General features: G+C 41.9%; 1 protein-coding gene across 1 annotated transcript in view; it reads right to left on the bottom strand.

Annotated features, from left to right (window-relative positions):
* Nucleotides 1-7,111: 7,111 nt before the first annotated feature.
* Nucleotides 7,112-13,447, bottom strand: part of LOC124254571 (glutamate--cysteine ligase catalytic subunit-like) — a 32,845-nt gene continuing 26,509 nt past the window's right edge. The window contains exons 13-16 of the mRNA XM_046688400.1: nucleotides 11,869-11,950; nucleotides 11,180-11,292; nucleotides 8,939-9,056; nucleotides 7,112-7,973 (exon numbers count right to left, since the gene is read on the bottom strand). Coding sequence (XP_046544356.1) covers nucleotides 7,729-7,973; nucleotides 8,939-9,056; nucleotides 11,180-11,292; nucleotides 11,869-11,950 — 558 coding nt within the window. The 3' untranslated portion in view covers nucleotides 7,112-7,728. The remainder of the gene's footprint in view (nucleotides 7,974-8,938; nucleotides 9,057-11,179; nucleotides 11,293-11,868; nucleotides 11,951-13,447) is intronic.

Below are 13,447 nucleotides of genomic sequence, written 5' to 3'. Positions count from 1 at the left end.
TTCCTGCTTTCACAAATTGACTGAAATGTGTACATGTTTTTAAAGATTTGATAAATAATTATTACATTAAATTATAATAATGTGTTCCAACAGATTGAACATTTACCCATTTTGGACACAATGTTAAACAGTGACTGATTGTGTCTCTACAAAGTGTGGTGGTAAATATAAACTACCCAACATCCTTTCATGTTTCAAAGTGAGAATACATCATGAACATTCATAATTGAAATATCGCAGAAAGATTTAAGTACTCTTAATATAATCTAGCTGACATCCTTTCATATTTCAGAACATGTATCATTATGCAAGTGTGCTTAATGCTTAACAGTGACTGACTCACTGAATATGGTTTTACACCGTTTTTAGCAATATTCCAGCAATATCACGTCGGGTGACAACAGAAAAATGGGCTTCACAAATTGTACCCATGTGGGGAATCGAACCGGGTCTGCGGCGTGACGAGCGAACACTTTAACCACTGGGTTACCCCACCGCCCTGCTTAACAGTGAAATTCAGGCTTAAGACTGATATATGCTAAAATGATAAACATGTATAAATTATATCAGAAATTAAGGACATTCCACATTTGACCCATGCAGGGAGATCATCTGCTAGTGCATCACTTCACACTGCAACATTTTAAGTCTCTTTGCAGCTTGACATACCACAGAACACAGAAGAATAATGACAATTATTATGGATATACAACTTCTTTTATTCTGTGGAGGCGACGTTTCGACACAGGTTCTAATGTCGTTGTCAAGCAAGTGACTTGCTTGCTTGACAACGACATTAGAACCTATGTCTAAAAGTGGCCTCCACAGAATAAAAGAAGTTGTATATCCATAATAATTGTCATTATTCTTTATCAACTCAACTTCTAAAATGCCCATCAAAGAAGTCACAGAACACAGGCCAAGTTTCCTGGCCGAAATCCAAAGCATGAAAATGGATGTCAAACTGATACCAAAAACTTACTTTTTTAAAATATATTTTGCAGGGACACTTGTTTACAAAGAGGATCAACAGAAATATATCACTTACTATGTTAGCAGTCTGTTGTTGTATAGATTATAAAAGATAGATATAAAAGATTATAATTATACATCTTTAATAAAACTTACGAAGTGATTTCAAGGGTTGACCATGTAAAAAAACAGCTGAGTCATGACTTCAGCGCCCTTTAGCGAAAATTTGGTCAAGCTTTGACTCATAATACTTACATATTCTGAAAATTCAAAATAGGAACCAATGTTCAAAACTTTTGGACCTCTCGGGGTAAATAAATGGACCTTATCTCTTGGACTAATGGGAGTTAGCCTATAATCCCAGGGCGGGCCAATATTCCAAGATAAACAATAGGCAAGCTAAGTTGCTACATGGCAGATAATCAAAAGCTGACACACAAATGGACAGAAAGACATACACCAACACAGTACAAATCAATTACCATGCAACAAGTTATCTTGTGACAGATTATATCAGAAAGTCTCACATGTCATCCCAAGAAATAACTGAACACATAAATATCCATAAATTAACCCTGATCGCCTTGTAAAACAAGAGACTGTTGGCAACATCAGCAAATCAACAAGCTTGGAAACAATTATCTATTTGAATTATCTTTAAAAAAAAAAGGAAATGATTACACAAAGAACATAGAATGAAAGAAGCTCCAGTGGTAAAAGCAAAATATGCCTTCCAACCAACAGTATATCGTAACTTACTGTAAATCATGAAATTTTTGAGTCTTTAAATTAATGCAAGTGTCCACATCTGGCCTACAATTCATCATGAAATGCACCCCTACCAAAATGGAATACTTCACAATGTGAACTTCTCCTTGACTTGTGACCTTACTTCCATGAAATCTGTTGCAAGATATGTCAAATTTGGCATATCAAATGAGATGGGTCAGGTCACAGACAAAGACTGTAAAAAGTTCAAATGTTGTTACTGGTACACAAATTGGCACAATCCCATTGCATGTTATAATAAGGCCAGACTAATTTTATTTCTTGTCTTACGGATCCGCTGGTCATATTTTTTTCAAGAATAAGAAAAAAAAAATATTAATTTTTCTCCGCTCAAAAAATAATATCCTCATGTTTTTATTGGCCAAAAATGTAAACTTTCACAAAAAAAATTTTTTGATTGTTTTTTGCTCCATATACACTTCATAAATAGCCAAAAATAAAATTCTTTTAGTATTTAAAAGGAATATTACTTTGACTGGTCATTTTTATATTTTATATTATTCCCTCCTGCCTTTAGGTTTTCTTAGGACAAAAATCTGTAAAACAAGAAATGAAATTTCTACAAACCTGTAGAAGTTATGAATTCTTTGAAGAAAGTCCGCCTTGGGGTACATATAAGCATTTAAATGTCCATTTCAAATCCTACGACAGTTGTAACTATATTTTTTAATAAAATATTTACAAAACAAAAAACTCGTTTTGTCTTGTGAGACCACCCCTACAGGGCCCCACCGGAACCCCTACAGCCAAGAGCAGGTAACTCTTGCCGTCTACCTCGTACCTCACTTTTCATGCTGAACGTGTCAGACAGAATGAGGGGAGGCGGGTGGCCGTACCCCAAGGAGGACTTTCTTCAAATAATTCATAACCTCTACAGGTTTGTATAATTCTTTTTCAGAAGAAGTCCTCCTTGGGGTACATATAAGCATATGACAGACTCCCAAAGATATTTGAGACGGGAGTGGCATTCTGTCTGGCAACAACTAAACCCGTGGTGGAGTGAAATCTACAACCGATACGGAAACAGAAAAAACACTTACCGAGCCACCTGACCGCTGATGTCAATCAGACGGGGACGTGAACTAGAGAGCCCAAGCTTATATGTCAATTGGCTCAAATCAATTGGGACATAAAACCCCATCCCAACCATTACAATGGAAAGGAATGTATGGGGACATGCCGAAACAACTCCCAACCACTAATATAGCCCCAGCCAGAGAAGCGTGGCGAGAGGTATAAGGGTAGAGAAAGCGTAAAAATTTAAACGCTAAAAAGCCAATAACCCAGAAGTCGAGCTAATAAGAACAGCAAACTAATGCTCGAATGCACCCCTCCTGTTTGGAAGAGGGCTTGCCGGGACCTCGATAAAACCCAGAGAAATTATTAGCCTCGCTAAAAACTTTCTGGGGAAATCGAACGAGTACAAACGCCATGCATTGTACGAGTGAAAAACAGGATAAAACACCCCCACCAAACACTCTTGGCATGAGGAGGGTAAGTGTAGACCACCATCCCACAAAGCTGATCAACACAGACTCCCAAATACCGAAGTCTCGGGAAGAGGGAAAAAACTAAGCGTACAAAAATCCCCTGAATAGCGAAAAGCGTAGCTGAACATGTGTTGGCTCACTATTACACTAACCTGGTCATGTGACATGCGGCTCGAAGAGAGGCATACCAAACAGTGACCCGTGGGGGGTTCGTAGCCAATTCCGTCGCAAGACGGGTTAATAGCATATGACTGGTTAAAGCGTTCAATATTGACCCCGCCCTCTTGCCTTTAAGTGAAGAGGACGTAAGGGACGTATGTACACCCAAACCTGACCCAACCCGAAAGGGTGGTAAGGCTTATACGATGTAGTGATATGAACCATATCGACATTGAACACAGAACCGATACCAATGAGCAGTTACTAACTTGGTCAGGGTGGCAGGACACTCTCCACTGGAGAGAACTGAAAGACCGAACCGAGCATGATCCTTAGAATGCATGTCAAGTCGGTAATGGCGAATGAAGGCGTTCTGCCGCTCCAAAGAGCGACAGAGCCGATCTCTTCATCGAGCAGTGCCGCTGTGTATTGCCAACAAAGCGGTATCTGCCCTACCCAGTCTGCCTTCAACCCCTCGGGGGAAGGTAAACCTTAAGCATTGTAACCTAACAATTACGGAAACAAGCCAACGAGATAAAGTCAGCTTGCTAGAAGACTCCCCAGTCTTCCCGCAACCAAACAGAACAAATTGGTACCCGTACGGATCCCTTTTGTTCGTTCGTACGTCACAGTCACGGGTGAGCAATCGAAAGATTGGTCCCCAGTGTGGAAGGCTGGGTAAGGGGTGGAAGTTCGATATGAGCAGTCACGTGGAAAGCAATATCGAACTGAGAGTGGTAGGTATCCGGGAGGCAAATACGGACATGATCAGTATAAAATACTGTCAGTGTCGGGTCAGTGGGTATCGCATGGATGTACCCCGACCCTTCTACCAGAGCTCACCACAACAAGTAAAGCCGTCTTCCACGTCAACAAGTGAAGTGAGAGAGACAATATACTTGAAAAGTCAGGGCCAGACAGGTGGGCTGGGTCGCCGCCGCGGCGGTCGAACCCTGTTCATGCCAGCTACGAAGCGCTGAACGAGAGGGTGCTGCCTAGGCCATGGAGTACCTGGGAATGGTGGAGGTCATAAGGCTCTCAACCAAAACGAGGTTATAGTAACTCCAATATCCGAATTAAATCCGCAGAATAGGGATTATGAAATCCCCCTATCTGCACACCAGCGCGCCCAACCTATCAACACACTGAACGGGTCTCGAATCCCGCCTCGAAGCCAGAATTGTGTCTGCAACGGTTGCAGGAATTCCGCGTGTCTAGGGGTTAGACCCGACAGAGGCCAAGCCACCCGTTCAGAGTGAGAATGTCTGGCCGAAAAGGTAATTCGAATCCCGGCACTGCGATCTGGCTATCTGGGCTGTAATAAACCTCAATTTGGTGAACACCCTTGGGACCGTAATGTAGCCTTAGGGGAGCACATGAAACTGGTAGCACGTCACGTCAACCAAGAACCGAAGGTAAATCTTGAAATCAGGGTGCAATGGAACAAGGAGGTACGTGACCTCGAGGTCGATTGACGTGCGCCAATCCACCGAGTGCGGTGTCTGCATCTTGAAGGACAGTACCTCTATTAACTTGTTCAGCTCTCAGATGAGAATGGGTCTGAACATTCCGTTCTTAATGGCAACGAGGAAATAAATGGAGTCAAACCCCACATTTTCCTGACCATTGGAAACCTGACCATTGGAAACAAACCGGGGTTTGTGGCAGAATACAGTAAACCCCTGCAGTCGGCAACATAACGTTTGCCGGTGCCTGGGCACCAGAGGAATTAACGAGAAGCTCGACAGACTTCCGTATTCCTCGAAACAGTCCCTGGCGCCACAGAAAAAACCACCGGCGCTCTTTCCCCTTTCCACCAGCTCCCTCAGCAGAGCTGAGAGATGCGCCAAGTGGAGCATACAGCGTTGAGCTGTTAAGGGGAAAGAACGGCAGACTGACGGTAGATTGTGAGGCCTTGTCCCGGATGCCTTGCTGGAAGCAGGCTTCCCTCTGGGAGGCGAACTCCAACGGTTCGGGTATTCGACGTGGACAACACCTGAGGCAACACAGCCTCGATTCTATCTCGCACTTGCCTCAGGGACGAACCTACTCGGTGGTAAGTTCAAAGTAGTGAAATGAGCCGAAGCTCAAATCGAGCCTGAACCCCGGTTCTGAGGCACATGTGAGAAGCCTGACAAATCAAGGTTTCCCAAGCACTCAGACAGACCTCGGAGCGTCGAGGTGACCGACACACCCGGCACACTCGATAGCTTCTTGGTCAAGACGTCGATAGACATCAGGCCGAAACCTGAACTACCGGTGCCGGGAATCTGCGCCCTACTAGTGCCAAAGCCCGGGTCGGTGCTACTCACGGGGTTCAGAGCATTCACGGAGCCGAAGCCTCGGCGGTTCTAGACCGAACCTCGATCCCAAGACACGTAGGAGTAGCCTGATAAATCAGGGTTCCCCCAGTACTCTCCAAAAGCGCACTGAGCATATAGTCAAACATAGCCTATAGCGCTATATAAATACCCATAAATATATATATATAAGTGCTCGGGTCGGCGGTTCGAGTTCAAGCCCCGATCCCGAAACACCTGGGAGTAGCCTGACAATGCAGGGTTCCCCTGGTGTACATGGGTAGACCTCGGTGCGTCGAGGTGATCGGTAGCTCCATGACACTCAATGGCCTCTTGGCCAGGGCATCGATAGACATCAGGCCGAGACCTGAGCTAACAGCGCCGGGGATCTGCTCCGTACCGGGGCTGAAGCCCAGGTCGGTGCTAGTCCGATCCACTGTCCCGAGACACATGGGAGTAGCCTGGCAATGCAGGGTTCCCCTGGTGTACACGGGTAGACCTAGGAGCGTCGAGGTGATCGGCAGCTCGGTAGCTCTGTCACACTCAACAGCCTCCTGGCCTGGGCGTCGATAGACCTGAGCTATCATCACAGATTCGTACAGCGCCTGATGCAGATTAGTGAAAAACATAAAATCTGCATGCCTGGAAGAATGCGCGTGAGGCGCAGAAACCCAGGCAAAACAACAACCTCGGCCACTATGAGGCACGTTGTGTGTAAATGTATGAAATATGTATATGTGTAACATAACACAACATAATGTAACAGGAATATTGACGCAAGGGCGTTTATTATGAACATCCTTGACCGTCGTAAGCGTCCTCGGCTAAACACCGGAGGCACACTTTATGACCATCCTGTGGCGGTAGTGTACACAGCACAACGCACAGGGCGTAAACTGCAACAAACAGAACCATGCCAGTGTTACTAGCAGGAACTGTGAAGCAGCAAACATATAAACACAAGTAAATAGCAATAAATAAAACGCACGGGCGATATTTAAATGCTACAAGCTACAGAAAGGGACAGCCAGGTGTTCGAGAACGGATGGAGACGGCACAGCACAGGTTAATGAATAAATAACTTTGTCTGTGAACATGCTTCTCGAACACCTGGCTGTCCCTTTCTCTGCACCCCTCCCTCGTAACAAACAGTGAACTGTGTCAATATTTTAATGATAGTTTGTTAAACAACTTTATTATTTTTAGGACGAGAGTTACCTGCTCTTGGCTGTATGGGGTCCGGTGGGGCCCTGTAGGGGTGGTCTCACAAGACAAAACGAGTTTTTTGTTTTGTAAATATTTTATTATTAGTTACAACTGTCGTAGGATTTAAAATGGACATTTAAAAAAAAAATGCTTATATGTACCCCAAGGAGGACTTCTTCTGAAAAAGAATGGTCTGGCCTAATAGTGTTAGATATTCACCACAATGGCTGTTCCTGGACATTTTCACTTTGTGGCTGAGCACCATTTTGCAACTGTGAGATTATTTGACAAGGTTTCTCAAAACCAAGATGCCACCATACAAGAATTGCATCTGTTGTAGCCACTTGATGAACAGCTACAACTGGTCACACCAGGTGAGAAACACTGCAATTACTGCCGGACAACATCCACCCACTGGGTCTGTTGCTATGTATACCATGGCATCAAGGTGGTTCATTTAACTCCTTCATACCACCAATAGTGGCCCACTTTAATAATGTCAACATAGGAAAATGACATCATTTGCATTAATTTCAAACTCATATTAATTTAATGATTGTAAATAATCTAACTATAATGCCATCTAAAATTAATATCCTACATGTTTACATAAACATATCTTCATCAGTTACAAATATTTTTTATTTTGATTTGAAAGTCCATCATGAGCAATGCAACAATTGATGAACTGAAACTGTTTTCATATATCTATAAAAGCAGGCTTCCTGATTGAACCGTTGTATGCTAATGTGGCCAAACCATAGCACCATCGCTTGAAACCAAAAGGGGAAATACTTCTTAACTTCCTGTTTCTACTTCTTCTTACTCTTCTCCTGGTAGTACTGCTGTGCCTTGGACACAGCCAATGGAATGGTATCAGCAGATTTAGTTGAATAGGAAAATAAAAGTTCTGGCACATCGGTACTTTCTCGTGAAAAGGCAGCACATTTGGACAGAATGTCATAGGCAATGCTGTCGGACACGACGGAGTCATGTTTGTAATCTGGATGGTTGTTGACCAACTCACGAACCCATCGTGCCGTTGTCATCAACTCACCTAAAACAACAAATTGCACATACATCATATGATCAAAGGCTGTGGGAGTTGAAAGCACATATATATCATACTATCTGTCATAAGGCCTTGCTTCTGATATTTCACCATAAATTTAATAAATCTAGCACTATCATGTATACAATCCTCCAAACAGTTCGAAGTGGTTGAAGTATCCACAAAAATCACAAAATATAGACCCACAAGTCACAAGTCTCCGAAGCCAACCTCAACGATGAAGAAATAATGGCAGCCATCTTTAAAATGGCAGGCTTCAGAGGGCTGGGATCATTCATATAATAAGTTCTACCTTCACAAACCCGTGAAGATCCGGGTTAGAATGAACCTTCAGTAACCCATGCTTGTCGTAAGAGGCCACTAACGGGATCGGGTGGTCAGGCTCGCTGACTTGGTTGACACATGCCATGATATCCCAATTGCGTAGATCGATGCTCATGCTGTTGATCACTGGATTGTTTGGTCCAGACTCGATTATTTACAGACCGCTGCCATATAGCTGGAATATTGCTGAGTGCGGCGTAAAACTAAACTCATTCACTGTCTCACCAACGACAGTAGGTTTTGCCTGTACAGTAATGATGGCCGAGCTCGTTTTTACAGAGGAGTAGGTGAACGTTTAGCTCCGAATTGCGTTCAGCAAGTCCTACCATTTCGCTGACTTGGTTGACACATGCCATGATATCCCAATTGCGTAGATCGATGCTCATGCTGTTGATCACTGGTTTGTCTGGTCCAGACTCGATTATTAACAGACCGCCACCATATAGCTGGAATATTGCTGAGTGCGACGTAAAACTAAACTCACTCACTCACTCACTCACTCTAGCTTCACAGGCCTAGGGGTTTCAGAGATGTAGACAGTATAAGAGGGAGAGATACAACTGGACAGACAATTCACTATGACATAAGCTCACTTGACTACCTGAAAACTGTTGTGAAATAATTACCTGAGGCTCTTTTGGAGATGAGCTGCAGATACTGGAGGACAGTACAGCGAGTGTCCACATCGGTCTCCACACTGTCCATGTACTTGTTCATCAAGGACAACAAGCCAACAAAATCTCCCTGAAACAATCACAACAAATATCAGGCCCAAGGCTTTCAGGACAGGAACCCTGTGTACAATCTCATAACGCACACTATCAAACCCAGTTATGTACTTTCAATTACGATATCAACGTACTGGTACACAGACTCAACTTTTCTATATCAAGGTACTGTAAACGGAATTTCAAGTATTTAATCAATGTACTGCTAAATGGGTTCCAAGTATTACATCAATGTACTGCTAAATGGCTTGCTAGTACTATATAAATATACTCTTAAATGGCTTCTAGTATTATGTCAATGTACTGATAAATGGCTTCCTAGTACTATATAAATATACAGTCAACTCTCGTTAATCCGACACTTGTGGTTGCAGAGAAATATGTCGGATTAACTAAAATGTCGGATTAATGAAAATGTCGGATTAGTGTATTTGTGTGAAAATATCAATGTTTACTAAATGTCATGATCACCATACTGTTGCATGCATATCAGAAATGGTAGATCTTGTTATCTTCATCGTATGTAAAAATATTCACAGAAAAATAAAATACTAACAATACATACTTGTTTTCATTTATTAACATTCATAGATGGCATAACATACATATGTAATCACATAAGCGAACAGTTTCATATCTATTTCATGACCACATTGGCACAAAACTCATGTTTGTTTTTACCGCATATCAGCTGCCATTATGACCCGGATGTTGATTATGTTACAGTTTCCATACAACTAATTCCATAATAACATGTGGACGTCTAATGTACAATCAGGCGTGTATCATAACATATATAATTTATAACTTGAAAAAGTCTTTGATGGTCATTAACATCAAACACGTCTAAGTGGTGTGTCAGAAATGTTTGCAAAGTGTTCATCGATGTTTTGGCCTCAGATAGCTTGAAGCATTGGAATCAGTCGTAGAGACGTTCAACCACTGAGCAGACTGCTTCAGGATGTCAGATACGGTTGATCTTCCAATCTTCACATCAAACTTCTGCTCAGCAAAAGTGATAACTTCTTGTTGTGTTGTCTGGGGTTTGTCTTTCTTCAAAAGGAGATTTCTTTCTTGATCAATGGCGTAACTTCTACAAGGGGTCGCTTAGCAGGTGGTGTACTCGTGACAAACATCTTGTGATGAAAACTCATGTCGGTTGTGATTGTTTGTATACGGTCGGATCATCCGACCGGCTGTGTTGATTGTCGGATTAACGAATGTTTTTACAATGTATTTACAATAATCAGCTGCTAGATTGGTGTGTCGGAGTCGGAATGTGAGAATGTCGGATTAACGAGAGTAATTATCACTGTTTTAAATGGTCCCCTAATTTTTTGTCGGATTAACGTGACTGTCGGATTAATGAGTGTCGGATTAACGAGAGCTGACTGTACTCCTAAATGGCTTCTAGTACTATGTCAATGTACAGCTAAATGGCTTCCTAGTACTATATAAATATACTCCTGAATGGCTTCTAGTATTATGTCAATGTACTGATAAATGGCTTCCTAGTACTATATAAATATACTCCTAAATGGTTTCTAGTATTATGTCAATGTACTGATAAATGGCTTCCTAGTACTATATAAATATACTCCTAAATGGCTTCTAGTATTATGTCAATGTACTATAAATATACTATATAAATATACTCCTAAATGGCTTCTAGTTTTATGTCAATGTACTGATAAATGGCTTCCTAGTACTATATAAATATACTCCTAAATGGCTTCTAGTACTATGTCAATGTACAGCTAAATTCAGGCAAAGAAGAATTCTCCTGAAGAGGTACAAAACTGTGTAGATAGCATGATGTTCCAATGATTAGGTTTACTCAACGAGTGACAGGTCATCCCAATACAAGAATAGTCACAAGCTCTCATAATTCCACTCATCAACCACTAATGACTTCCACCCATTTTCACAAAACATGCTTACATATTTTGTGGCCAACTAGGTGTTAAAATAGCCCCCCAAAATGGCAAATCATTACAAAAAGAGGGACATCAACACTAAATATGAGAAACCCTCAACAATGAACACTTGTTCTGTTAGAACAAACCTTCTATCAATAGCAATAACATTACAACCGATTCCACCAACAGGTTAACACTGTGTTTCTGCTGGGCCACCCACCTTGCCATTGATGATTTCATCAATGCTCATCAACGTGTATTCATCGGCAATACATTTACAGGGAGCCTTCTCACAGTTCACCATGCACTCTGCAGCCTCCGGTGGGGAGCAATCTGTCAACACAGCACCACAGAATAACATAGGAACATTGACGAAATACAGTAATTATTGGACTCTTGGTGGGCTTGTTATCAGGCTGAGATAGTGCTGAACAAGGTTTAACTCACTCACTAACCCTTGGTGGGCTTGTTATCAGGATGAGATAATGCTGAACAAGGTTTAACTCACTCACTAACCCTTGGTGGGCTTGTTATCAGGCTGAGATAATGCTGAACAAGGTTTAACTCACTCACTAACCCTTGGTGGGCTTGTTATCAGGCTGAGATAATGCTGAACAAGGTTTAACTCACTCACTAACCCTTGGTGGGCTTGTTATCAGGCTGAGATAATGCTGAACAAGGTTTAACTCACTCACTAACCCTTGGTGGGTGACAATCAACAATAATTCACAGACAGATGTTACTTTGATTTTATTCTATACATTCCACATATGGTCATCATCAACAATACTTCACAGACAGATGTTACTTAAAGATTATTCTATACATTCCACATATGGTCTATACTTGGCAGTCAGTCATTGACTTCAGTGATTATCAATAGTACAGCAATGATTGTGTGTTTCCCACCTGTGACAACATCTTTCCTGAAGTAGAACCGGCCCTGTCTCACTGCATCCCTCTTGGAGGCAGTCTTCATGTTTTCATCAACCTGGAGAGACAGTATTTAACAGATCAAGGAACAATTCCTTTCAGGTAGTTGTCGTGTTTGTCAGTTTGTGTGCTATTCAATACTGCACTCTATTCTAGGTATATTCCCAGGACCAGATAACCCAGTAACTGAAATTACAAGCAGTGGTGGTCACTGTCAAGGTATGATGACATGAATCAACCAAGTCACTGGAGTCTGACCACAGGATCCATCTTCTCGCCTCCTATGACCAGCCTGGTTGTAACCTGAAATCACCTTCAGGGGACTGTACATAAGCCTTGCTGAAGTGTCAACAATATCGAAAAATGTAGGCATTCTTCCACACAATAGTGGTACAGTGACAGCATGATAAATTATTGTAGTAGCAATAAATAAATAGACCCAGACACTTAACCCTTTATTTTAACCACTCACAAATTCATGAAATGGCCTTTTCAAATTGAGTGTAAAACCACTGAAACAGCATTTCATTTGCATTACTACTTATCAGCTAAAAGTGGGAGGCAAGCAAACTAGATGCAAACTGAAGATGTCTACCAGTTTGGTGAAACCAACAAACCGGGTATGACACAGAACCAAGACAGAGCCAGGAAACTAAGGGACACAACTCTGTCTGGTCTAAAGCCAGTATGTCTCTGCTGAACATCAACAGGTATACCATACACTAGATTCCATACAATATCAAATGTCAGGGCACAGAAAAGGGAATGATCATTACTGCTGATCCCAACAGCAACAGGATGCACACTTATCTATGAGCAACAAGGAATTACACAGCATGTAGATTATCTTCATTAGTAAACTGGACAGATAAACTGTAATTCACTTGTAGTTTATTCTCTCTTTGCCTCCGTGGCAACTAATGCACTGCACTGGCACAGATGCTTTGAACACTACTGTCATTATCTCCCCTTACACTCTGTATCCAGGTTAGAACTGATCTTCAGTAACCCATAATTGTAGTAAGAGGATACTAACAGGATCAGGTGGTCAGGCTCGCTGACTTGGTTCAGACATGTCAATTCTGTAGATAAATGCTCATGCTGTTGATCACTGGATTGTCTGGTCCAGCTCAATTATTTACAGACCGCCGTCATATAGCTGGAATATTGCTGCGTGTGGCGTAAAACTAAACTTACTCACTCACACACTCGCTTGTGGGCTTCAACAAAGCGATAAATGTCTGCAATCAGCATTACTTTGGACTTCCCTCCTACCAGAAGCTGACAAGTAACTGACACATACAAAACAGCATTAAACCACACACTTATTTAAGATGGGGGGCATGCCTTGCACACAGAAATGCTCTGGAAAATGTGTGGAGGATAACAATCACTGAAAACAGAGTTTCACCTTTAATTAACCATAATCATGATAATAGTATCTCTTGATTTATGCAGGGTAAGTAACCTGGGTCCAACTGGCAGTAATAGTGACATCAACATCTCCATCACTAATACCAAATAGAGGTAAAAAGTTCTGAATATCAACAGAGAG

The sequence above is a fragment of the Haliotis rubra genome, unplaced genomic scaffold (genome assembly GCF_003918875.1).
Source record: "Haliotis rubra isolate DU_JTF1 unplaced genomic scaffold, ASM391887v1 Scf115, whole genome shotgun sequence".
In the NCBI taxonomy this organism is placed as follows: Eukaryota; Metazoa; Mollusca; class Gastropoda; order Lepetellida; family Haliotidae; genus Haliotis; species Haliotis rubra.
The sequence above is the reverse complement of the archived record's forward strand: the minus strand, read 5'-3'. Positions and strand labels throughout refer to the sequence as shown.